The sequence below is a fragment of the Trachurus trachurus genome, assembly GCF_905171665.1.
Source record: "Trachurus trachurus genome assembly, chromosome: 12".
Lineage (NCBI taxonomy): Eukaryota > Metazoa > Chordata > Actinopteri > Carangiformes > Carangidae > Trachurus > Trachurus trachurus.
The window spans coordinates 15,055,621-15,082,328 of NC_139908.1; the positions used below are offsets into that span (position 1 = coordinate 15,055,621).

At 42.3% G+C, this 26,708-nt stretch overlaps 3 protein-coding genes across 9 annotated transcripts in view; 2 read left to right on the forward strand and 1 right to left on the reverse strand.

Moving 5' to 3' along the window:
* Positions 1 to 26,708, forward strand: part of zmat5 (zinc finger, matrin-type 5) — a 346,127-nt gene that overhangs the window by 260,276 nt on the left and 59,143 nt on the right. The gene's annotated exons all lie outside the window — the stretch shown is intronic.
* Positions 279 to 22,738, forward strand: LOC310994840 (protein FAM222A-like). Of its 7 annotated transcripts, none has more exons than XM_083983703.1 (4): positions 3,879 to 3,973; positions 6,790 to 9,264; positions 10,616 to 10,784; positions 19,993 to 22,738. In XM_083983703.1, the coding sequence occupies exons 3-4, from the start codon at positions 10,655 to 10,657 to the stop codon at positions 21,456 to 21,458; spliced, it is 1,596 nt and encodes a 531-aa protein (XP_083839829.1). In that variant the 5' UTR covers positions 3,879 to 3,973; positions 6,790 to 9,264; positions 10,616 to 10,654; the 3' UTR covers positions 21,459 to 22,738. The 7 variants fall into 7 exon arrangements, with proteins under 7 accessions (XP_083839827.1, XP_083839825.1, XP_083839828.1 ...); XM_083983704.1 differs by having other exon boundaries at positions 6,790 to 6,852; XM_083983701.1 differs by lacking the exons at positions 3,879 to 3,973; positions 6,790 to 9,264 and adding an exon at positions 279 to 570.
* Positions 24,537 to 26,589, reverse strand: LOC310994842 (glycolipid transfer protein-like). Its single transcript, XM_083983707.1, has 5 exons — positions 26,415 to 26,589; positions 25,897 to 25,955; positions 25,657 to 25,790; positions 25,394 to 25,544; positions 24,537 to 25,257 (listed from the first exon to the last, which is right to left on the reverse strand). Exons 1-5 carry the CDS (start codon positions 26,515 to 26,517, stop codon positions 25,075 to 25,077), a joined length of 630 nt encoding a protein of 209 aa, XP_083839833.1. The 5' UTR covers positions 26,518 to 26,589; the 3' UTR covers positions 24,537 to 25,074.

Consider the following 26,708-nt stretch of genomic DNA (forward strand, 5'->3'; position numbering starts at 1 on the left):
CTTGCATTTTGTTATGTGTTTAATATCAGAGACTGGTGGTTAATATAATCAGATGTGTCTTCTCCTTTAAATTTTTCCGCGAAACAGCAACGTGCTTACTTTGACGGGTTTGGCATCACGGCAGCGGCCGCCTTCTACTGCACGGGATTGGCCGAGCCGTGGGAATATTCAAATCCAGGCTTGATTGATTGGCCCGGAGCCGGTTTCAACAGTGCAGAGGACTCATTGCCATTCCGACATCGCTCTGTGTGGCACTCACTCACACACACACTCACACACTCTCACACACACTCATACATACATTACACAGCTTTGTCGGCTCCTGAGATGCGGCCGCACGGAAAGCACAAATCGGTGAAACAATCTTCCACCAATATGTTGATGAGGAAGTAGCAGCCACCGGAGCCAGCTTCATCAATGGATATTACTATCTCCGGAGGTTTCCAGTGCGCATCGCGAAATCAGTGGCGAGATTGCTTTTGCAGAGGAAATACGCCTTCCGAGCAGGAGAACAACCAATCAGCCGTGGCGAACCAAAGATAAACAAGCCTTATGATAACACCAAACTCTGTAAGACATCGATTATGTTTATTTCCACTCTATACTGTTTGAATCGATGCTTTAGTATTTGTGTTGGGCATGTAGTTTCTCCAGAAAAAAAAAACATGTTTTGTTTCCTCCGCAGTTGAAGCAACTGGATTGATTTTTAATGGTCGCTGTGTTGACTGACTACAATGACAGAGTAAAGAAAAGAAGAAGACGTGTGGTTGTAAAAGATGCTTCAGTGCATGATGCCAGGATTCGCCCCTGCATTGATTTTAGGTCGACAGCGCTTAAGTGGTGAAAGATGCCCAGTGCGCACTAATGGATAGGAGCGTCTCGCCCTTACTATATATCAGTGTCCTGCTATTGCCTAATGTGTATTTATATGGGCCGAGTCCAGCTGTGGGGGGTGTAATTTATACCCACTATGTAGGATAATTCATTTAATGGCAGGATATTTCCCAGAAATCCATTTGACAGTTAAATATAGATAATTGCAGGCCTTATTTGGTAATTATATATGAATAGGAAATATTTGCATAGTTTCTAAATGTGTTTTTCTTCCTCTTTAGAAACTGCTCTGTTGTGAGCTGATACGATCCCTAGTCTCGTCTGTCTGCATTTGTGAGTTGGATGCTGGCTTTTTTTTTTTTTTTTTGCTTGCACTGAAAGGCGCTCAGCAGCTCAGTGGAAACGGGAAGTGCTTTGAAGTATATTATCGGTCATTCAGGGCTGCCTCTGAAGGTTTCCATTTCTATTGTCTAGAAGCCGGAGGTGGGATCATTGCACCTCACTGCACCGGTGGCAGCCGAGGTTGAAGGTTAGCCGCAGCAGAGGGGCCTATAGATTATTGGCCAGGTGTGAAATTCTACTCTGCATGCTTTTCCTGCTTGTGCCAGATCCTTTATTACCCAGAGAGATGGGATGTCACAGCTTCTCACCAGAGGATAGAGAAGAAAAGCCTGCAATTTTGGTGTCTTATTATTGTCCTCTTCTCTCTTTCATTGCTTCTTTTCTGACTGAAAAAGAAAAGTATGTCAACTCCCCTGGGTTAATGATTTTTGTTTTGATCAGAAATCGTTCTTTCTCATCATTTCCTATTAATATACTCAAATCATGCCGCTGTAGCCTTAATTTAACCACAGTGAAATGTTAGTGCCTTATCTTCTGTATTGATTTGACATTCAATCCATGCTTACGCCTCATATACTTAACAGCGCTTGTGCTTTAGCTCTGCTGTGGTCTTCAATTATAGACTGTCAGATGTAAATAGCTGTAATTACACAACAACAGATTTTCATGCTTTGGTTCTCCTCTGGAAATGTGTTTTGCATTGGGGGGCCTGAGCCTCTTTGAGGTGGTTGTATATTGCCTCGTATCATGAGCAGTCAATGCTCAGGTATCCCATGGGGTTTTCCCTCTGATCTCACATCACACCCCAGCAGTAATTCCAACTCCGAGAAGAGAAGGGATTTGTCATTTGGCTGCCTGCTTCCCTTTGCTTTCTCAGGAGTGAGGCTGAGCTCTGATTTATTGTGAAGTTTCCCCAGGCTCGCTCAATCTCCAGGCCTACTGAATCACTGAATGGAGGAAACTGCTCACCACGAGAATGACCTTTTCTTGGATGATCATTACCCAGGCCAGAACAAGGACTGATTAAGGTCATGTCTTTTTTTTTCTCCCCCTGCCATGTCGTCCATTGCTCCGTGTTCGAGGCTTGTTATACCGGGTTCAGTGAGGCTTCTGTTGTGCGTCAGTCTGTGGTTTGGAGACCAAATGATAAGATGATGCAAAATGACTTTGAAAATGTACATGCATGCACCCAACCTCTCTTCCCAACTTACAGGGATAATGCCACTGGCTCAGTTGCTTAGCAATTTCTCCTGTGCACCCTTTGTAATCACCTTTTTATCTGCTAAGAGATGTCATGTGTAATTACAGGCAGCCTGCCATCTTTTGAAATCTGTCTAATTGGTCTTTTCATTCTAATGGGATGAAGGGGCAGTGAGACGGGGGTTAAGGGTGGAAGGTTAAGGACTGGGCCTCTGGGGTCATTGGGGAGGGGAGAGGACTGACGGTGTTGTTTGGAACACTAATCTTTATTTTGTCTACATGATGGTCATTACTTCAAATTAATGATTAAGACTGCCAAATTGCAATTGATGCATTATCATTTGCTGCGAGTAGAAATGCAGTAAGACGATGACATCTTTAGTTGGTCCGGAGATCAAAGACCCCCTAGAACATTTTGATGTTTCAGTCAGTGATGCCTGGTTGAGAGCTTATCATTGTGTTATCTCCTATATGAGCCATACAAGCAGCATTTCCCCTACAGAGGTTTATGTTTGCTTCAAGATTTTAATGACTGGAAGTGTCGGTGACCCCTAACAGTGTAAGAGTAAGATAAACAACCAGATGACCGAGCTGAAAGAGTGGAGGGGGGGTTGGTGGGATTGAGTTTAAGCTTGAGTATTATAAACTCATTTTCCTCTAATTTCTGTCTTCCTCTCTTAAATTGGACGTCTACAGCTGAGGTCCAAATTGACCGGCAGATGTCAACATGAAATTTAAATCATAGCTTTGCTTCGATTTGAAAGAGAAGTTATCTCGCCACAAAAACCTTCAGCTTACTCTTTCACCATCTGTTATCTTTGAAGTCAAGGTTTTCTAAAGGCTGGACAGCATACCCATAGCTCTTTGACAGTGCGTCTCAGTGTGCATACTGGGATAAGGATAAGATAAGGCTCTGTTTACCCTCTAATGCTACCTTGGCACTGGCCAGACTTTACCCCATGCGGTGAGTTTCTTTTACCTTGGCATCGTCTACGTGCAAGGGCAGATTTGGGTCAGTCCAAGGCTTTCTTCTCCACAACAAGGCTGTTCTCAGAGATAAGATTTAATTGTGCAGCTTTGGATTAATGGCTTAATTTGTGCTCAGCATCTGTATAAAATGAGAAACCGGAATTACTATTTTCCACATAACAAATCCAATGTTTAAACCCCAGGAGTACGACCTCTTTCCTCATCTATAGCTTAACCATTTCCTCATTGTAGATTAAGGCTGGGCAGAGGAAAATGTGCATAAGCGGGGGAAAAAATCCACTTACTCAACAAACAGTGGTTATATAGTTTACATATAACATGATGTATTGGACAGGTTAACCACTAATCATCATACCAGTGCTGTTTTGGAAGAGCGACTCACAGAAATGGCCGATATTAACTCCAACGTAAATGATTAATTGTTTGTCAAAACTGTTAAGCTCATAGGCAAATACTTCATGCTGCCAGTAGCTGTGGCTGCTGCTGAAGTTAATGGTGCAAGCTCTGATCCCAGGGAGTTGGACTGTCATTCATTTCAGACCATTTGTTGCCGCAGTGTTAGATGTTAAATTATTGAAAATACTGTTTGAGATTGTTCCTACGGAAGGTGATGTAATTTTTTTTCACTATTAGGTGGTGGGAGTGAAAAGATGGATGGGGACAGGCTTTGTGTGCGACTGTAGGGGTTTCTCTGCAGGTATAGTTGCAGGGGGGGGGGGGAATCCTGATGTCAATTATATATTTTTATTATTTTCAAAAATCACTCCAATCTCCCCACAACAAACAAGTACACAAGCTAAACAATAAAAACAGCAACATCAAAACAAACAAAAACAGCAACAAAAGCACACAGCCGAAACAGGAAACAAACAAACAAACAAACAAACACAAGAAGAACAAAAACAAAACAAAACAAAACAAAACAAAACAACAACGACAAACACTACCCAGACATTTACAGAACTGTGTTAATATGTTTCACAATGGGGCCCCAGACACAGTCAGTCTCCACGGGTGGTGTAACAGTACCCGGATTGCAGCGCAGCATTTCTAGGTATATCCCTGAGACCATTTCCCTCAGCCACCTGGAAAAGCTAGGAGGGTCAGTGGCCTTCCAGTCGTTAAGTATCAACCTTTTTGCCACCAAGGTGCCAAATCTGATGGTCACCTGCATAGGGCGAGGGAGTGAAAAGAAAGTTTCGGAGCAACCAAACAATATAAAAACTACATCTGGATCCAGCTGCACATCATAAACATTACTATACCATGAGAAGATCTGTTGCCAAAAAGAAACAATCTTTGGACAGAGCCAAAACATGTGCCCCAGAGTCCCTAGACCTTGGTTGCATCTGTCACAAATATTGGAAACATCAGGATACATTTTACTGAGTTTTACCTTGGAATAATGTAATCTGTGCATGATTTTATATTGGATCAGCTGCAACCTGGCATTGGTTGAACCTAAATGAATCTTTTCCAACCCTTCCCTCCACACCTCATCGGACAGCTCCGTACCAAGATCTGCCTCCCATGCAGACTTGATATGGTTTGTTGACAAAACTGAAACTTTAGAAAACAATGAAACAAATTTTGAAACAAGGTGTTTAGATCCTGGCTTTAGTTTCATTATGGCAAAAAATGAGTGCTCCATACTAGGATTTATGTAGTTGTTTACATTTTCTTTAACAAAATGCCTTACTTGTAGATAGCGAAAAAAGTGGGATTGAGGAAGGGAAAAGCTTTCCTTCAACTCATTGAATGAAGCTAAATGATTATGCATATACAAATCTGAGAAGGTAACCAGACCCCTTTGTCTCCAGAATACAAAGGCTTGATCAGACTTAGCTGGAACAAAACTATGGTTAAAACAAATAGGAGAATATTTAGAAAAATCAGGTAGTTTAAGTACCTTCCTAATTTGTTTTAAAATTTTAATTGAATTATACAGCACAAAACTATCCTCAACCGAAGACAAAGGGTAATCTTTCGTGCAAAACAAAAGAGCTGAAAGGGAGCTATTTCTTGCAGCATGTGATTCAAGCTGTAACCACTTAGGTGTATCGCAGTGCTCTCTATGTTGAGGGAGCAGATCCTGCCAGAAAATTAAAGCTCTGGCGTTGGTTGCCCAATAATAATGTTGAAAATTAGGAAGGGCAAGACCACCATGTTTCTTAGGCTTTTGTAAATGAGCCTTGGAAATACGATGAGTTTTATATCCCCATATAAAAGGCAAAATTATAGAGTCAATTTTTTTAAAGAATGACGATGATGTCAATCTCTGGCTAAGTTAAGACTTTTTTATATTTAATATGTAGTTTGTCTGGATTTTCAAATAACTGTGGTTTATTTAGAAGGTAAATCGATGATGTAGTGGGAAATGAAATGTTGATTGATGTAGGTTTCACAGTGGAGCTCATATATTGCTTTGCTCAGTAGACCTAAAACACATTGATATAAGCTGTGTTTTCCTTTATTGGAAACGCAACACGGGGAGGTGGCTGTGCAATTTACAGACTGCGAGGAACATGAGGAAAATTTAGTTAGTCCAATAATAATGTGCAAGTTTATATTTGATTTATACATGGGGTAGACTTTACCCTATCGCGTGTGTCTTTGCAATAGTGAGGCAATATGTAGCCTAGGAGAGACTGCTCCTAAAATTGTCAGTGGATGATTGGCTGCTGTTATGGAGTTGAAAACCTGTGATTTCTAGCCCGATCTGCCGTCAGTGCACGTAGCTTCAATGCAACACAACTGTCTTGTCTTGGCTATGTGAAATTTTGCATGAGAGAAAGTGCAATGTTAATGTTTTTTTCCCCAGACAGCCAGCCATTAACGCTGCATGATTTACATCCAACTGAATGCCGTGGACATCTGTCTGAGTATTGCCCAGTGATCGTATTTACATAAATTTTGTGCTTGCACACAAGTTGTATAGGAAACGCTTTTTAAGACTGTTGTAATACCTTTTACAGGAGCTAATCTCAATGGAAATGAGGCTCATTGTTATCAGCCTCGGGCCTTGAGTGTTCTTGCAGCGTGGAGCAGAGTGGCTCCGGGTTGTTTGGTTATCCTGTATGTGAACCTTTGTGTCAGAAGGAGAAGAGAGAAATCTGGGTCTCTCTTATATGCTGCTCTGATACCAATTATGCAAACTATTATAGAATTTAACCAGGGCAGCTCTTATCGGCTAATCCAGAAGTAATAGATTCTATTAAAATTGTATGAGGGGGTTGGGAGTGTGTGTGTGTGTGTGTGTGTGTGTGTGTGTGTGTGTGTGTGTGTGTGTGTGTGTGTGTGTGTGTGTGTGTGTGTGTGTGCGTGCGTGTGAGAGAGAGAGAGGAGGGGTATATAGAGATGAATCCAGCAGCTGCAGCAGCACTGAATGTCAGACTACTTGTCTGGTCTCCATTACTTAAACAGGTTCCTGCCGTGCCTACCTTGAAGACTGTATGAAGCCATAAATAATATACAATTAATTATACAGTAAGTGTATTGTTATTCATGGGCCATGTCATGTTCATTCAAAGAGCGACACTGCTTTTTCTTCTTCTCTAATAACCATTTGCTCTTTGTTAATCATTTATTTCCTTCTAAATTAACCTTCTCCTTTTTTGCTTTTGTGTTCTTTCCCTTTTTCCGCTCGCCTGCAGTTTCTGAGTGGAAGGAAGGAGAAACATTAGCATAGCACTCACATGCTAATCCACCCAGAGAGTGAAAAGGGTGCTCGTCTTAAACCTTTTTCATTATCATCTAATTATTAACTGAGGATTCTGAGAACCGCTAACAGGAGCTGAGATGGTTCAGGCAGGGAGGGGGTGTTTGCCCGTGTGTGTGCGTGTGTGTGTCTGTCTCTGTGTGTGTGCATCTTTTTTTTTTTCCTGTGCATGTTTGCTGAGAGGAAAGCTCTCTTTGCAATTTGCCTCTATCTTCGCTCTGACCCTTGATGCTGTGCAGAGTCATAAAAGACTCCAGAAGGTCAGACAGATGCTCTTGTCTGACTCCCCTGTATAATTTAGATCCCATTTTTCCTGCTTTGATGGTTATTCTTGTGCTGCCACTTTGTGCAGGTAAAAAGTCAGGCATGGCCCATTTTCAATTTTCTTTACATAGCAGTGTATTTACTGGGAACTCTTAAGTGATACCAGTTTCCATTTTACACCATAAATATGGCTTTTCTCAAAGAAGTTAAAGGGTATATTTTTTGGTGAGTATTTGCTTTTTGAAATGAACAATTAAAGCATCGCTTAGCTGTCTTTTAAAGTGAACAGGCCATTGTAAAGTCTCTCCATCCCTTCCCTTACAGCTCTTCAGCTGACCTTATCTTCTCTGAAAATGCCCTGTCCTGATCCGGGTGGATGGATGGCATTAGAAAGAAAAGAAAACCAAGGCATTTTAAATCCTGTCAGTGATGAGAGAGGAGGCTTGAAAAATAAACTTGTCTGCCAAAACACCCTTATCAGAAAACCATGGGGGACAGTTAGATGGACCGCAAAGCACAAGGTTTTTTTTTATTTTTTATCTCCTGGCACCCCCTCAGTGGACCACATCATGCTGCTTATCAGCCGCGTGGATGTCGCCTGAGAGTGCCGAGGATTAGACGTCCTTGCAGCTTAAACTTTGTGTCCTTTTTCTTTAATATGCATGTTACAGAAGTCCTTGAAGAAATGAACTTGTAAGACTCTGGAAGTGCCAGAGCGTTGGCTTTGGAGAGAATGTGAGAAGTGCGACATCTGGTTTATAAACTCAGCCGTGATGTCTTGGCTGCTGCTGAGTGACGAAAAGTGTCTTGGAAGTGTGGGGGGAGCAACGCTGACCACAAAGATCTCTGACCTTACTTGTGAAGGTTGAGTTTTAAAGACTTTGGAGTTGTGTGACATTATTCCAGCAGTTCCACAATTTGTGCGATATCCTGATGTGACATCATAAGAAAGTGTGAGGCACAAAACTTTTTTTGTTGAGCAGAACATTAAATGGAGGGCAGGAGAACTGATACTGCTGCTTGAGAACTTTGCCCAGATAATATCATGAATTCAGGGATTACTTTGATCTTTTATCTCTCTCCCCCCCATTTTCGGGTAATTCTACTCAAGAGTGAGAAAGGCAATTTTAAGCTTAAGTTTTCATAAAATCTCTTTAAATTTAAAATTTAGATAGCAGGATGAAAGAAACCATCATTACTTGCACTTTATGCATCATATCTAGCTCCTTTTTCTGCTTTCAGTGAAACTTTTTTTTTTCTTTAAGCCACTGCTGGCCTCTCTTTGAATTATAATGACCTCCTTGATGTATTTTCTTCCAGTTGCAAATTAGGGAGGGTAATGGAAGGTATTCCAATTCATGTCTCATTTTCTGCTCGTGAAGGGATTTCCCTGGAGATACCTTTTCTCCCTTGTGTTCCTTCAGCGTTTTTCAGCACCTCCCTCTTGACAAATGTGTGGTAATGGAAGGGGGTTGTTGTGAAACTGCTATTATTTTCAAAAATGGAATCGGACCATACTGAGGGGTTTTAGCTCCTCAGATGTGCGCGCTCAGATGAGACAGGTTGCGCCGAGCAGTTTGAAGTGGGCTTGTCACCAAGGGACAGATGTTGAGCGGAGGAGGGGAGTGGGCACACGGGGAAAGGGAAGAGTGAGGGGCTGGCACCTGAGTAAAAATGAAAGCCACTCCGTCTCTTCTTCCTTTTTTTTTTGAGGGGAAGGTATAATCATGTTTCTGCAGCTCATCACTGAACACTGTGTTCTGCGGTTGGCTCGCTTTAGCTGCCCTCTGGACCCTGAGGGAGAAACCAAGGCAAAAAATCCAAAAGAACCAAATACACCGAACAAGAAGACGAAGCAATCTTGACAGCTGTGTGTTACGGGCTCATATCGCCATTGCACCAGGCTGTATGGAAATGTGGGTCTTTCCATTTGCAATTGTTGGATTTATTAACTATTAATAGCCTATACATCTGTGATATTTTGTTGTCGGCGTATGAAATACCTGATTCCAATACAGTAATAAGTATTTTACAGTAGCCCCAGGTTTTGTAGTTCTGCAGTGCTAGCATTCAGATTTGCTGACTCTCTCAGATAATCAAAGAGAATGTCAAATGCGATTATCACTGAAATATTCCCTCAATGCCTGGCTTTCTTCTCCGCAATGATTGCTTCAATCAGCACAGCTGTGGAGAGGCGCCTTCTTTTTCAGACTCAGTCTCTCATTTCCTCTGACAATACTTAGCTCTGCAAACAGCGCAGCCTATTTTAGGGAGTGAGCTGCTTTTGGCTTTCTCCGCTGATCAATACAGCCATAAATTTATGGAACAAGAAATCCAGGTCTCAGGGCTAGTTACAAATTGAAACACACAGCCCGAGGCTACAGGGGGCCTTGTAAATGATCTGTGCGATTGCAGCCGACAGACCAAGGTTGATAACAGGAAAGAACCATCATAACAACTAAGCAGAAGGAGTCGTCATTAAGTGATATTACTTTCTTAAATGCGCAGTCTTGGCAGTTCAAAGTGGGGCTGCTGAATTTTAATATGGTAAAAGGACCCAAGACGTTGGAAGAGTTCTAAGATATGTAATCTACTGAAGTAGCAGGGATAAGATGTTTTTGAATCGAGCCTCCTATGGGTTTTTTTTTTCTAGTGTGCAAACCTGCAGTTTTCTTTCCAACATCAAACTGATGTTTGATGCAAGACTTTGAATGTATTGCTCATCATTTGATTTTTTTTTTCTCCCCCCAAAAAACTTCAAGTTGGCATCTAAGTTCTCTCCAGTGATCCTCAGAACTGCGTGTCCTCTCAATGTAGAAAAACCTTTCAAATAAGAAAAGATGAGAGAGCAGAACTGATCAGGGATCCATTTCAACACTGTTGGATTGCTTTAAGATTTCATACAGACCTTCATTGTTCTCAGAGAATGAAACCCACTGACTGGATTTTCTGAATTAACCTTTTAGCACCAGCATTAGGTTAACTTTCTTTCTCATAATAGATCCTGACATTCATACCCGAATATTGATTTTATTGTTTATAAGTTAGTATCTACAAAACTAATGATTTTACAGCCTCAACTGGTGTGCTTATGTGCTAATTAGCTCATGGTAAGCATGGTTACCATGTACTGTAGGCCCTACCTGTTAACACAAGCCATTTTTTCCATTGTGTGTATATTAGCCTGCTCAGGTTAGCATTTAACTCAGAGCACAGCAGCTGTCCTTCAGGTTTGTTCAATCAGCATTTTGTTTCTCTTGACTCCAGCAGGTTTACCCAGGCTGTGTGCAGCCATAGTCAACTATCATGCTGGCCTGTATCCAGAGACGGCAGAACCTCTCGTCGCAGCGTCTGCCCTGCACACCCAAAAGCCTCGATGTTCCACCACCGCCATTACTGCTGCCGGTACCACCACTGCAGCCCTGCACCCACAAAGGTGAGTCTGCAATGTCCTTACACATTTATCAAAAAAAAAGAAAAAAAAGAAAACAAAGTGAAAAGTGAGAAAATCAAAAAGAAAGCAGCTAAGTACAAGTTTCCTGGGACAAGAGCCAAGCCCTGTTTAGTTGCTCCACCTACTCCATAAAATAACATTACAATTGATTGATTGATTTTCTTATAGGAGTGATTATCCATTACACAACCGATAAGTTATAACTCTCCTAAGCACAACCAAAGACTAAATATTATCACCCCCCGCCCCGCCCCCTGCCAACAGGGTTCGAACATTAATCAGCGTTTATTACCAAACAACCACCAGCCACCTGTTGGGTAGGTAATTAATAAAAGTCGTGTGTGTTGTGTCTTACTTAGCGTAGAGGTTACAGGGCATCCCTGCGACACATGGGTTTAGCAGTGGGTTGAATTTTCAGTTGCTGTGAATGTGAAGCTTCATGAATTAAAATAATGGCCCTCCTGATGATGATGATGATGATGATGATGATGTTGATGATGATGCTTCTTAATTGGGCTACTAATCAGCGTGCTCCTGCAGTGCAAATGCGTGCAGGTCAAAGTGGACCTCTGAAATTACAGAGTTAATCAACTCTCCCATACAGGGTTACTAATGATGTTCACATTTTGAGCAGAAAGCGCCCCCATGTCAGTGTTGTTTGACCTTCATCTCTGACTGATTACACTGCATCCACCGAAAGGTTGAGTGGGTATTTTTGAGAACTAACCTTGATTGACATTTGTGATTAGGTTTCTTTCAATTAACAAATTAGAAGCAACATCTGTTTTTGCAGAATTAGTTCGTATTCTTTTTATATACGTGACTCTATAATATTTGTGCAGTGGTTCAAATGCATTCTTTTCTTTTTTCCTTCCTAGATAGTCCAGATTCATATAATGAGATCATAGCACCACAAATGAAGTTATTCTGCTGTGGTTTCCTTTTTCTCGATTGCTTTAAAAAATTGCTGATGCTTTATACTTCCTTGCTGGGTTTGGTTTGAAGCTATATCGAAGATTCATAATTACTTATAGTTTAATGGTTCAACTGTGTGTGTGTGTGTGTGTGTGTGTGTGTGTGTGTGTGTGTGTGTGTGTGTGTGTGTGTGTGTGTGTGTGTGTGTGTGTGTGTGTGTGTGTGTGTGTGTGTGTGTGTGTGTGTGTGTGTGTGTGTGTGTGTGTTGCAGTTTTATAAATCCATATAGCTATAGAGCTGCTTAAATTATTTGGTCCTTTGAAAGATACGTGGGTTTTCTTTTAGCCACGGGTGCTGCAGTGAGTTGTGTTGTTATTATTTTGAGTCTGTGCTGTCATATATTTAAAAGTGTTTCGTTTAGACCCACAGCTAATGCACTGCAGAAGTTAACAGGGTTAATTGTAAATGAAATGAAACTGTGTGGGACTCAGGCTGTGCTCTCAGAGAAAACAAAAACGCAAGAGTATGCAAATATTGACCAGTAACATTGTGCACATCCAGATTTTTCTCTGAGTGAATCACCATAATTTGACTATCAGTGTTAGCTGAGCCTATATGTCATATCTGCAGCCGGGCAGCGGTCAGGATTATCTTATCTGACTGATCCCATTACCAGTAAATGTTGTGTTCATTTCCATTGGCCTGTGCATTCGCATAAAAGATATCTTTGTTTGTGAATCATGCACTGCGCTGTTAGACGGCCTAATTTTATTGCAATTATTGGATCCCAGTGACAGGTTAACCTTAACACCTGCACAAGAACACAGGTGTTTTCTGAATTAGACCTCTTGTTAGGTTGAGGCTGGGCAGAGCCATGCTGAGAGTTCTCCATGAGGTCACCAAAGAACCTTAAATGTTTTAGCAGATCTAAGAGGGGCAACAAAAAACACACAATGAAAATAAGTTTGGTCCGGACATGAGGGCCAAACTGTCCAAATGAAGAGGAAATACCTGTGTTATTCATGGAAAGGGTGGTGGTGCATTATTATTTTGAGACTTATACAGCCTAAACAAAACCACACACTGTGTATCCAACTTGTGAATTCAACTTTGAAATGTTGAATTTCCTTCCTTCTTGAGCTCCATATCCTCATATCATCGTCTCCCAGCTCTCTCCCTGGGTGAAATGCCTCTTTGTCTTTTTTGTTATTAAATATTAATTGGGAATCAGTGGAGCACTTGTCTGCTAAACATTGGAACAGAAGGGCCTAGTTTGCCTCAGGCAGAACCAGGGGTGCGTTTCTCATCCTGTTTACCTGCAGGGCCTTTTAACCCCCTCCCCTTTGAGTTTTATGTACTGCGACTGAGCGTAGTGCAGCACCCTCCAGCTCAATCCTGACATTTCAAGCACAGCCACAGGGAATAGACTGCTGATGGGAGCTTAGTGTGTGTGTGGCCCGGGCTTCTTCATTAAATGAGTTGTCGTTGGATCGAGTTAAATGGGGACGGTCTTTGGTCGCTGCTGCGCTTTTGAGAGCCATTTCCATTTTTAGCTATCAATAAATGGAAGGCACAGGACATGAAAGCTCTCAGCCACGCAGAACCCATGTGAAAGATTTCTGAGAAACGAGGGTTAGGAATTATGTGATGAGAGTGAATGAGAGCCGCACTCCTCTCTGCTATCTCCGCTTGAAAGCCAGGCCTGGAAATGCTTCTTTTTTTTTTCCCACGCTGTTGGCCTGCGCTCGTTTGCCGGCTTTTAGAGGGGAAACTTTGCCCAAGCTGGGCCAAGCGGCACAGAAACAAATGAGGAGTGACACTGATGCAAAGGAGTATTCACCAGAGCCTCCTCGAGCACACACAGTGTTCAACCCCGAGGTTACCATGTCCTGTGAGCTGCCTTCATGTAGACAGTACTGACATGGAGAGGGGCCGGCGGATGAAAGCAGGGTGAATGACTGTCTGTAGTTTTATGTTTGCGTGTTTACGGAAGAAGGTTGTGAATAGAGAAGTTAGTGTGAGTGAGATTTGGTGCTCTGATGTCAGCACGTCCTGTGTCTATACTCTCTCCACCCCATCCATCTCTATCTAATGGTCCCCCTGGTTGCCAGGTTGGGTGAACCACATGGAGGAAACTGTTAACCTTCCTTTCACCTCTTAGGAGATAAATATTCATCCTTTTCATTGAAGTACTGAAAGCTGCTGATACTGCACCTCTCTGTGTTGATGACACAGTTTAAACCTGTATTAATCAATATATTTTATATCAGCGAGGAGTCAAATGACCGTAATGTGAAAGAGCGTGTTCGGCGACAAAGCGGAGAATTGCCATTCGGCTCCGTTTAGCTTTACTCAGCACAATGTTTTGTTTCTTTACGACACATTTACAATATGGCTCATGTAACCAGTCACATCAGCTCTGCTTTCCTAACAGCAGCCGGCAGCTGTTCAGTAAACAACTCTGCTAAACCGCTCCACACTCCCTTTTGTTTTTTTTAGGAGTTGATATATAGACCAGAGCAGATCCAAATGGAAAGTCATTGGCCTTTTACATTTGTGAGGTGGCGTGTAACACAGTTGCGACTGCATGCAAATATTCAAGTGTTTCTTTCCAGCCATTATTCTCATGTTAAAGGGAAACATCTCCTGAATGATTTAACAACCGTTTAGGTATATGTTACAGACTCCAGTTTTAATTATTTCAGCTTTGTTGTGCCTGTCAGTTGGACATAGCAGATGGCTATAAATACTACCCTACCCATGAGCTTTAGCCAATGCTGTGGAGAAGAATCCAGCTAGAGGTGCAAGTCAGGGTGGCAACACTTTCAAAACACAAATGAAAGTTTGTGTGAAAGTGAGGATTTGGCTCTACAAATTGCCGTCACAGTTTCTTTATGAAATGTACTTTCACTTTTTTTTTTTTTTGGCCAAAGTTATTCCCCATCAGAGTTGTTTATGTCTTCTAATGCCTCAGCTTGGAGAGCTGTATGTCCATCTAAGTAACAGAAGTGCTCCAACTACGAGTCACCCACTGTTATCAATGAGGAAATTAATATGACTTCTACTTCCAGGAGCAGGGACCTTGGAAACTATAACAGCTTTAATAAATCACTGATGTCTGTGCATCTCCATGTTTGCACTGACTTCTGGCTGAAGTTGGAAATGGACTGATCGAAGTTATCCATCAACGGCGAATGCAATTAACATACAATCATAAATGATGCAAAACAAAACAAACATCATCATTTTATCTTCCATTTGTGGCTTGAGTCGGGGGGTGAGGGAGAACCCGGCAGCTGCTAGTTTTGGGGTGTTATTGCGTCCATCTAACCAGCAGATAGTCAACTGCACAAGCTCATCTCAAACAGATGAATGAAGGCAGGGCCAATTAATTACATGGTTCTAATGACTGGGCTTATTGGGCCAACTGGGTGCAAAGAGGGGGTTGTCATGGTAACAGGGACATAGGTTTTTAAAGGCGTTGCAAATGTGCTGAGCTCAGTCCCTGTTTATTAAGGTAGGGCCAGGGTATTTAAAATATCGGGATGATTAGTGTGGTAAACAAGTATTTATGCTCGCTGAGAAGCGCTGTTCTGTAATTAACTGCCAGCTCTCAGTGCCATGTTCCTGCTGAGGATTTGACTCTTGTAAACACGCTATCTCACTAAAGTGTTCACCACGAGTCTCCAGCATAACATCAAAGGCCAGTAGGGTATTTCTGGCCATCCAGTCCATCATGTATGGATATTAATGAAGAGTCATTTATGGATTTTTCTTTAGCTTCAGTTCATACGGGAAACATATCTGCTGGTCATTCTAATCGTTCCCTTATGTTGGCCCTTGGGGTATGTAACCGTCGGATGCGGTGACTTTGGAAACGCAATGAGCTCCTGTTTTCAGCCCCATGCCTCCAGGGCTTGTTTTGCCCATAAATTAGCGATTAACTTAAACTGCTCCAAAACAATGAGGGCTCCGCTCTAATCTAGGAGGGGGGGGGGGATGCCTTCGAGTGTGACCACGGGAAAAAGATTAGCCAGTTTAAAGTGGCAGAATTGTATGGGGGTGGAATCAGGGTTATAAAAGAGCCTATATATTTACAGCATGGTGTGATTAAAATGCAGCGTTTGTCCCTCCAGATTATCTTTATGTTAATGTTCCCAAAAACTCTTTAAGCCACAAATACACATGCACACACATCATTATTTCTTGTGGTGATTGAGAGTTTCTGATCCCTCCTCCCAACTTGTTTTTTTTTTTTTTCCCAAGCAAGTCTCCTGCATGGAAAGAGGAAATCAGGATTAGGTGTTTCCTATGAAAGAGTGCCAGTTTCTCTCAGCATGGTGCCACAACAGTTGAGCAGCGTGTTTATTGTGTGGAGCCGTGTCTAAGGAAGAAAACATTCAAGCCTGACTGGTGGGACCATTAAATTTTATCAAGCCAGTGTTCTAGATGCAACACGCATCAGAGTCATTATGCAGATTTTTTTTTTTGTGGAAAAATGAAAAATACAAAACAAGCTTTTTAATCCCACGTAAACTACTTCAATCAGACCCGTCTGAAAGCAAATGTTAAAGGGTCAAAGAATTAAAATGTGTAAACAGCAAAGCGCGATTGCCTCGGCCAAGGCTGCTGGTGAAAAAGTGGCTGGTGTTATTTTTCTGTGCTGTTTTTCGTCTTTCTGTGTGCCTGTGCTGCGTGTCAGGGCCGAGGAGTGAAACGGCGTGCAGGCTGCAGGTTCAGGGTGATTAAGTGCTTAAGGTCAGGCTGCTAATTATCTCTCTGCCATTCTCTACCTGACAACACGTAGCTGCCATTTCCCCGTTGTCATGTGAATGGCCTCATATTTGTTTTCACCTCTTTCCTTGATTTTACACCACTGAATTTCATTGTGACTACAGTAAAGACGCACAGGAAACAGTGTCACAATGAATGTATAGCTGGCAAAAGAGAGAAGATAAAGAGAAGATAAAAAGAATATAGAAAATTAACATAATTTTGGCCACTTTCAGTTAATGTGTGCTACATACAGAGCATTTCCTGTGTTTGAAATGCTGACTGCGTGCTAAACATTAAGCCTGCATTAATATACTACTAGAGGAACAACGTGACTAATCTTGTTTAAGTGACTCATACACTTCTTAAGCTAAAAGTACATCGTTGCCCAGACAGTTCACCTGCTAGGTAAAAATATTTACTCATTTCCTGGCTTCTGTAAATGCCAGAGCCAAATGGCTGGCTTGAATATAATGACTGTTGCCAACTGAGGAGTAGTAGGGTTGGAGGAGGAAAAAAAAAACTTGTTTATTTGCTTGTTTTCAGGAGAACAGCCAGAATGAGCTGGAAGCAGCTGGTGCATATGTTTTTGAAATACTCTGGCTGTGTAATGTGGTCTAATGCACAGCAAGACACTAACCTGAAGCTTACTTCAAACTTGCTCACATTTTGGAAAGTTCAAATGACACTAGAAAGCTGATGCTGTTTAATCACCACTTTCGCTCTTAATTATATGTAGTGCATTCAGAAATTGTTCAGACACCTTCACTTTTTGTCATATTTCATCACAATGCACCTCTTTCTGTCTTCATGTGATATAATACCATGCTATATGATACACAATAATATTGTTATTGTGTATTATTTTGGTCACAATCACTAGGGTGGCACAATTATTTGCTATGTAATAAAACAAGTGCAATATCAAAATCACACGAGCTGCATTGTTTTTGATGAAGCTAAAATTGTTAATTGTTAGGAGACTAAGTGTTGCGTTACTGCAAGAGACACCAACAAAAGCCTTAAACGGACATGTTTGGTTTGGTATCAATTATTTAAAGTGAAAATGAAAAGCAAAAATGACCATTCAAGCTGAATGTTTTTTGCATATCATGGACAATAATGCAGAGAAATCCTCGTGCCCTTATGAGGAGCTTTTGTGTGGGATATCAGCTTCTACAAAGTGGGCTCTTCGCCTGCTTGACGCCTTCAGAGGGAAACTCCATCCATCTTGGTGCCTGATTAGAATAAATGAACTACACATTAAAGGTCCTTTAGAGCTGGGTGTGTTTTTAAAACCGTGAAATGAGCAAATATTGTGAACAATGACTGAAGCATATACTTTTACCACTGCTACCACATGCTTTCAAAGAGCCACCGCAGACCGATAAACATGACGTGCTGTGCACAGTTTACTGCAGTTTAACAGCACTGATTGGTAATGAAGTCCTCAAGACTGAAACAATTACCTGTGGTTGTAATTTAGAGCAGCTTTAATGCTTGTCATGCTGCGTCTGATCTCAGCTTTTGCCTTCACATTACCCAGTGGCTGGGCTTCTGGCAAGACCAGCTCAAATGATCCCCCCTTTTTTAATGCATATGTCACACAGTAGTGGCCTTTAGATGATAAATATGTGAATGCAGAGTGGGGAAGGGACTATTTGCTAATGAGGTTTCCATAGTGCCACATTAAGGCAGCCACAGTGGGAAGCGCAGCTGTGTTGTGTCTCCACGGCTCTGACAGGGCTGTAATCTCTGGACTAACAATATCAGACACCCTGTGAAGATGTGTTAGCATTCAAAGTGTTTGAAATGTTTGTGGAACAGCAAGCTGATCGCAGCCTGCAGGGCTTAACACTGACATTTCACTGAGCAAGAATCAGCCAAAACGCCTCACTAAATGATCCATCTCTGCCAATTGAGCATTATTATCTGAGGCAGAAAGTAAGCAGGTTTTATGCTATGGTGTCAGTGCATGTGCGTATTGATATATCGATCACTTCTCATTCAGGTGGATATGAAACCCCGTCCTCTGCTTATCTGTTACGGTCATGGATTTTCAGCTTTTATCCAAAGGGCTTGAAATTGTTATTGCAGCTGGTTTTTCCTGTTAGCTCTTTCTCCATGAGAAGCATGATGGGAAACTAGAGAAGAGAGAGCTCACATCTTGATGTTGTGTACAGTATAAACACCTCTCCAGCATCCCAGATGTCACTGTTTTCTATAGCAGCACTACACTGTGATACATAATAAGCAGTGTTTTTGCTTTGTTGTATTTCTCTGTAGAATTCATTCATGCTCCCGGCACCATGGTGCTGCTCCTTCTGCTCCGCTGGGAGATTTCTGGATGGATTGAACACTCCACCTTACCTCTTTCCTCCATTTTAAACACCCAATTTATTTCTTTCATGAGATGGATCTTGTAGATTGAATCATTTTCACAGTCGGGAGGCTCACTGTAGGCCTGAAATGAAATGAACTCCCAAATCAATTTCAAATGGGGAACAACAAGTGAGCCTCGCCCCTGCGTAGCTGGAATTGGTTTTGTTATTGAAAATGAAATGAAGTGTTTTGGTTTTTTTTCCCCATTATTATTATTATTATTTTTAGCCTTTTTCTGCCGATTACAAGCTTGTTATTTTGCTTGCTATTATTTGCACTGACTCATATTGTGATCTAGGTTAATTTGAGCACCTTTTTTCTTTTTATGTCAGGAATTCCATAAAAGTGTCGCTCCGAAAGGTGGCGGTAATTTCTAACAGGTGATTTATTGTTTTTAAATGGGGTGCCCCCTCTCCCACTTTTTCCTTTGTCGCATGGAGTTAAGCAGCCATGAAATTGCTTGAATAATAGTGTTTAAATCCAATCTTAGTTTGTCCCCGTTAGCTTACCCACACACAATTCAATCAGTGGTGCTCTTTGCTCTTTTTCCAGCAGCAACAACTTTTCCTTCACAATCAAGGCTTCAGGCTTTTTTTGTTCTTTTACAGTAGAATGGGTGCAGGTTCATAAAAGCATAAAATGGCACAAGAAAAGATCATAGGTAGGAACTAGCGATGCTTGAATCATTGCAAATTACTAACAAACAACTGAAAAGTGTGGATCAGCTATGAAGCATTCTACTATTCAAATTATTGAAATATTAATTAGTAAGGGGGGGACTCCAATTAGTGATTGTTAAAGAGAAGCTTTTCAGCTGCCCCTGCTCCCTCACTTTAGTTTAATCTCACTGCAGTAAAATTAGCCACTCTCCTGTTCCCACTGCTCTTCTTTTGATTTACGTGGGTAAACTAATTCTAGGATGAACAAAGTCTGAGATAATTTCATTAAGCACTGCAGAGCTGGAGGTGTTTCCCTCTGTAAAATTAGTTGATGTCTCTCGTTTATTCCCTGTAGGTAGGTTTATAAAATAAAAAAAAACCACACACATACAAAACAAGAGACAAGGTTTCATTGGGCGTCCTGTGGACTGATGGCTTATCTTTGTCTGCTTTCTTCTCAGGCGAGCCGGCCTCCGTGGTTTCTCGATACCCTTCTCCTGCGGAGTTGGATGCTTTTGCCCAGAAGACTGCCAACAGCCCGCTGTCAATCAAAATCTTTCCATCTGACGTGCGGGTGCCGCAGCATAAACAGCTCAACAAAACAGTCAACGGCTTGGACACCACGGGTCCCCGCTACAGCCCGTACTCACAGCCGTACTCAGGAGGATATCAGGGCTTGCTGGCCGTCATCAAAGCCTCTGTGGTGGTGAAAGGTGTGGTGAAAAACTCTGAGGGCAGGAGGACTAAACACGCAAACACGCAGGCCTCCGTGGCACCGTATAATAATCCCCTGAATAATGGCTACGCTGTCAGACATGGGCACAAGGCCTATCATATAAGCGCATGTAAGCTGCCTGATGTACCCATTGAGACGCTTTGTTCTAGTGCAGGGATGGCCTCGGGAGATCGGAGCCTGGCCCCCCAGTCGGAGCTGGCAGAGGTTCAAAGCCTGATGAGGCAGATGAGCAGAGTTCCCCACAGCCAGACCCTGCAGCTGGGGGGGGAGGCTCGAGCCAGCCCGTCTCTGCAGGCTGTGGCCGCAGTGGCACATTCAGACTCAGACTTTGTCCTGGGAGTGCCGCCCCAGAGCAGTCTGGCATTCACGGGGGCCGTGCTGCCGACACAGAGTGCAGACGTAGCCAAAGCTGCTTACTTAGAAAAAGGGGACTACGCAGTGTGGCAGCACAAACATCAAATTCAGCAGCAGCAGCAGCAGCAGCAGCAGCAGCAGCAGCCGTCGTATCAGCAGGTAGCAGTGAGGATGTACAGCGTGAGTAACGGCGCTCAGGGGCACAGAGCAGCAGAGGCCGGGGTTGGCCAGTCTCCTGAAACCTGCCTCCCTTTGGCGTGCTCCTCGCAGCTGTCATACAGGCCGCATCCTCCCGGGCAGGAGCGAGTCAGCGGCTCCTCTCTGAACTGCTCCGCCATGCCGGGGGAGTTCTCCGTCGGACAGTACTTCGCTCCTCTCTGGGACGGCGTGGTGGCCACCCCTAACAGCGACTGTTACACTACTCAGGTGCTGGCAACGGGTACATGTGCAGCCAGGCCTAGAGACCTGGGGCTCTCGCATCCCCACCTCCACCCAAACCGCCATCAACACCAACACCAACACCAACACCACAACCACCATCAACAACAACACCAACACCCTCAGCATCACCAGCTGCAGATCCACCCTCCTCTCCCTCTACATACCCAGGTCTACAGCAAAGACCAAAACCTCTGTTGTGGGCTGCCTAGTACTAGCCTGTGCCACGCTGCAGTACTTAGCAGCAGCCTGCAGTCTCTGGAGTGCCTCATCAGTGAGATCCACCCCCCCTGCATCAAAGAGCGCATGCTGGGCCGTGGGTACGAAGCCATGGGGATGCCTCAGCTGCTGGAGCACCACCAGCAGCAGACCCACATCCAACTCCCTGTCTACAGATAAGACGAGGTGCTGGCACACAGCGGGCCGCAGGGGTGACGAACCCATTAAAGACAGTGGAAGTGTGTCAGTTCAGACATCTATGAGAATGAGACATGCCTTTTTTTAGTTTGTGCATGTACTGTGTTTGTAGGAGGCTTTGTGTTCTAAGCCTGAAGGTAAATGATAATCACGACTTAAGATATAAGTTTATCTTATGGACTTTACATGTTTTAATTTTATATCTTAAACGGCCATCAAATAAGCCTGCTGTTGTTGTTCATCTTATTACTGACGCTGAGCACCCAATCAGAATCTGCCGTTCCATCTTAAACATGGACCGTGTCATTTCCGTAGGCCTTTACAAAAAATAGAAATGTGCTGAACTGAAATAATCATTGGTACCCTTCTAAAAAAAACAAAAAAACACTTGAATTTGGGAAGGCTCTCTGCTTACAGTTCCTGTGAATATATTGTTTTTTTTTTTTTGTTTTTTTTTTTACATACAATTGCTTCTTATTTGAGAGGAAAGTCCCTCGGTTATTTTTGGTTGTCTGCTGTTTAATTGTGGGTTTTGTTTCGTCCTCTTTTCAGTGACTCCTGCCCCAGCTTCTGCAATATGATACAAATCTCCCAGCCACTGTGCGGCCCGGGGAAGCGTTTTGATACTTTGCGTACAAATGTGAATATATTTTTTTTTCCGTTATGCAGTCGAAGACAAAAGTTATGTAATTTAACATCTTAATTGATTCAATGTAGTCATGCTCAGCTCAGCGTATTAGGACTGTTGCATATCCAAATCAACACTGTGGCATTCAGGCCAAGCAAGATGTGCCCTTTTGGTTGTATTTTTGTTAACTTGTAAGAGGTTGTGTAGACATTTTTCTTGAATGATATAATGTTTTTGTTTTTTTTTCTCTGGAAGGTTCTGACACTGTTACACAACACCTGGGTATAATGGAGTGCCATGTCAGAGAGCTGGCCAACTGAATCATTTACATGTATCTTCTATGTAGGGCTATATTATCTCTGATGGTGTGAGATGTATGACTGAGTAGATCTTTGTGTGTCTGCACTGGTTCTGTAATACTATTTATTTATGTCGGCCTGTTGAGTTACATAGCAAACTGTCTCTATAATTATAAAGTGCAATTATTATATATGAACATGTGAGCGCTCTCCATGAAGTATGTTGTTGAAATAACTACATTTTGCAATGTATGACCCCGATTCCCCTCACCCCCTTTTTTTGCCTCTTCTTAATAAGGATTGTCAAGTAAATGAAATTTTCTAAACCCAGCAAATAGTTTGTGTTATTACATGCCATTAGTTACTATCTGTCAAACATGCAGCTGAGAAGATGGTTTGATTATATTATATTCATGAATGATAAAGTGGTTGTGGGAAAATGAGACATTTTTCTGGGTTTATTGCAAAGGGATTTAAGGCTTAACCACCAGGCAGGTCTTTTTTTTTTTTTTTTTTAGTCAGATTTCATTTTATTAAGATCCATCTTTTCACTGGAGGATCTCAGGTTTATTATGTGATGTAAGTCAATCCTTTACTAAAATACATTGGACTGGTTCCTATTTAAATGATGCAAGTTGAAAGCAGTAATTTTGTTAAAGTGAATTATGTTAGTCTAGAAGGAGAGCAGACGCTTCAGGCAGAAGCCATTGAATATTTCAAAATACACATAAATGTACAGGCCTTGTCCTTAAGATATTACATTTGTATATGAAAAATACATGCTTTCTTTAAGATACATCCACAAGAGTATGAACGTTCACGTGATTTAGAAATGGGCTCGCTATTACCCAGCTTCTGAATTGCTAATCGTAGATGGTGTGCCTTCATGCACCTCTTATTTCGCTTCATTTGTCCCCCTAAATTGGATGCTAAAGCAGTAATGTAGTTTAGATCACCGCAGCACCCACTTTAAGTAGCCTATTACAAAACAAATAACCTAGATGGCATGAATAATGGCCGTAGACGCAGCGTTGTGAATAAAACTGCAATATTCCATTGATGACTTTATTGCTGATAAATATTGCAGTGTGAAAGGTCAGCGGCTTTGTCATTGAGGCTTTGTTGTAAATGATTTCCTGTTGTGTCCTGGCTCCGCTTGGAGGTTTTCCATCCTATCTATCAGGCGGGACAGGCCAGGACACTCTTCTGATAAACCTACAGGATTACAGACATGCCCCTCTTGCTCTCACTCAGAGACGATTAGCTCAGGCTGGGCTTCTCTGGGAGAGGAACCAGAGCCACTCTGGCTCCTCTGGGACACACTTCAGATAAGTAAGAGTGGGCAGAGAAAGAGGTTGGTTGATTTGGAGGATTAGGAGACATGAAAAGAGAGGGGATTTTTCTTCCTCAGATTTACGGCTAATGTCTAAAGTGTATATAAATATATATTTTTAATGTATGTATCGTGTTCCAACTAAGCCGCACTGACATTTTTGTCAGCAGTTTGCCTTTTTTGGTGAGATCAAACTGATGTCTATCATGAGCCTCTCACAAACTAGCTCTTGAAGAATTACAGACAACAAAACTGATTTTTTTTTCTCCTTTAGAGTCACTTCAGATCTAATTTGGCTGAGACTGGAACTGTATCTGTTTTGCAACATACATCTTATCAGTAACATCATTTAAAATGTCTCATGCAGTAGCTGCACCATAAATATGATTAAAACAGAAAGTATAGACAAGTAAATATCGCCACCTAGAGTAAAATTCAGGAAGTGAACCTGTGAGTGTGGTTTTACTGATTCGACTAGAAGTCCTAACACAGTTTTCTTACAAATCTGCTCATTGTTGATTATTGAGGAACTAACAATGTGTGAATATTCATAGAAGGAATATGCTTGGTATAAGTAAACGTGCACATGACACAGCATCATGCCATGCTTACGCTCGTTTGAGGCATTAAAAGGGGCAGAATAGGCCAGAGAACAATACAAACAAACCAAGCGCATCTCATCCACACTTCTCTGCTAAACACACACGTCACATCACAAACTCACCAAAAGGTAAAATAGAGAAAAAAAATCTCTGAACAGAATTGCTGGCACATATAGACTCTATAGACTCTGAGCTTACTTTAAAAAGATTATGCATTTATTCAATAACACCAAGGCACTCAGTGGATGCAAGCACTTATTATTCAACTGGAAATGCACCGTTCAAATTTACGGATTACTTCTGGGGCCGCTGCTCCCAGGTTAACAGTGGAGGTAACTCCAGGGCTCAGCAGGCAGACAACATCTGAATGTTAAGCATTAAAAGCACTTTTTTTCAGCATTTACAATCTCGTATCCCTGTCAGGTGAAAGTCACCATTAAATGAGATAAATAAAGCAGCAGCTCAAACAGTAACATTCAATTATGTATGGGGAACAAAAATGTTTTCTCTGCTAGAATGATTGTTTAGATTTAAGGCAATTGCATAATTTTAGGAACACATACAGTATATTAGTATTTACTTAAGCATAATCAAAGTAATAAATACCACACTGAAAGCAAAAAGTAAAACAACCTTATTAAAAACACCTTTGAAAGGTGGACTTGTCTGATGCCCAACAGACAAGAAAGTGCTGCAGGGCGCTCCTGCAAATCCAGTCCAGTTATGTCCCGGGACATCAAACAGTGTAGTCCAGCTCTGCGTTTAGATTCGTGAACATCTCGTAGATGGCATCTATAGTGGCAGTGTAATTAACCAGGAACTGACGCACGTTTGCTAGACAGTCCTCCTCTTTCACTTCCTCTCCCTTTGACAGTGCCTTGAGGAAGTTCGATCTATAGGGAGCTGCGATTAACGCTGCCTGCAACGACCAAAAAGAAAAGAAATGTCACAAAAAAGAAAGAAACATGGAAACATTGCATGGAAACATCTTTTCTGATGCTGCATCTAATCTACTATTTCAAAGGGATCTGGGTTTTTTTCTTTTTCTTTCTCACATTAAAAATCTTCTGGACAATCCAGCCGTGGTATTTCTTCAGCGCCTGCTCATAAGCTTTGGTGACATTGACCCGAATGAGGTTGGGGTTGTTCTCATCTCTGTCTCCATCTGCTAAACTCTGCAGCAGGATCTGGATGAAACGGAGACCCCTGCAGGAGAGAGAGGGAGAGGGAGGAAAGATGAGCCTTCCTGCTTTTAGTTGAGTGGCTAGGTGAGTTCAACATACAGTATGACATAACAGTGAGTTCAATAGTGCTTCACCTTTTGAGCCACATCAGAGCTAACGTTGCCCCAACTTTGGGCCACTGTGCTCCGTGGGCCTCCCGCTCTGTCACCAGGATGTCCTGCAGGGTGACATACTTTGCTGGATCCTGAGCATACACTGCTTTAATTTTCTGAAAAAATGCACATGTTGAGTTTAGTTTGCATGAAAGAAAGCTGCTCCATTAACTGTGGTATGAAAACACACCAGAAACAACACAAGACAGATCTGTATCTTACCGTTATATTGCCATTAATGTCAGATTTGATCACTGAAAATACTTTTGATCCCAAGCAGTCTGAAAGAGAAGCAGAAATTTGAGAGCAAAGCAATAAAATATGAATGACTTCATCACACATCCCCAGGCTCAAAGAGGGGAGGATGAATACAGATCAGCCTTTACAAACAGGAGGGGGGGGTATGCAGTGAATGCATAGTTTCAGTTAAGTCACAATGAGGTCAATGTGTGCTCTGTTCAATGAGTAAACAAAGAGTTTCTCTATAGGCTTCACGGCCGCAGCTGGTTCAGATCTCCCACCGTGACCCAGCGGGCCAGTGTATGAAATAACCCACGTCCCGTCTTAAAAGGGCCCCAATCATGGGATCCGACGGAGGGACATGTCGTTTTGAATCAACATATCATGAGGAACAAGTCAGCAAAAGTATGAACCGTGACAGCGACTGCGGCGCGACAGCAGCGCTTCTTAAAGTCACCTCAACGTGGCTTTTATCGACTTTACACACAGGTAATACTCACCGAAGAACAGGGGAATGTGAGAGACGGCTTCCAGAAATAACTTAGTGTCAATGGACTTGTCCGGAGGAAGCTCTCCGAATTGGTTTTCCAGTAAAAGAGCCATGGTCCAGCCCGTGTTATAGCAGCGACAGCGGTGGCGGCAGCAGCAGCAGCAGCAGCGGTTGTAACAGCGAGACAGAACCCGGAACTCACTTCTTGTCAGATGGGTGGGGAGCAGCCGACGTCTCTATCACTTTCATACTTCTCCGACAGGTGGGACATTAAACATGGGCGTGTTAAACAACAAGCTGTTCG

What these genes read in the sequence shown, in the direction of transcription:
- LOC310994840 (XM_083983701.1), top strand. Translation starts at nt 10,655, where the DNA reads ATGCTGGCCTGTATCCAGAGACGGCAGAACCTCTCGTCGCAGCGTCTG. An exon ending in GCAGCCCTGCACCCACAAAG is followed by an intron (nt 10,785 to 19,992) that starts GTGAGTCTGCAA and finishes CTTTCTTCTCAG; the next exon opens with GCGAGCCGGCCTCCGTGGTT.
- LOC310994842 (XM_083983707.1), bottom strand. Translation starts at nt 26,517, where the DNA reads ATGGCTCTTTTACTGGAAAACCAATTCGGAGAGCTTCCTCCGGACAAG. An exon ending in GCTCTGATGTGGCTCAAAAG is followed by an intron (nt 25,545 to 25,656) that starts GTGAAGCACTAT and finishes TCTCTCCTGCAG; the next exon opens with GGGTCTCCGTTTCATCCAGA. An exon ending in TTGTCCAGAAGATTTTTAAT is followed by an intron (nt 25,258 to 25,393) that starts GTGAGAAAGAAA and finishes TGGTCGTTGCAG; the next exon opens with GCAGCGTTAATCGCAGCTCC.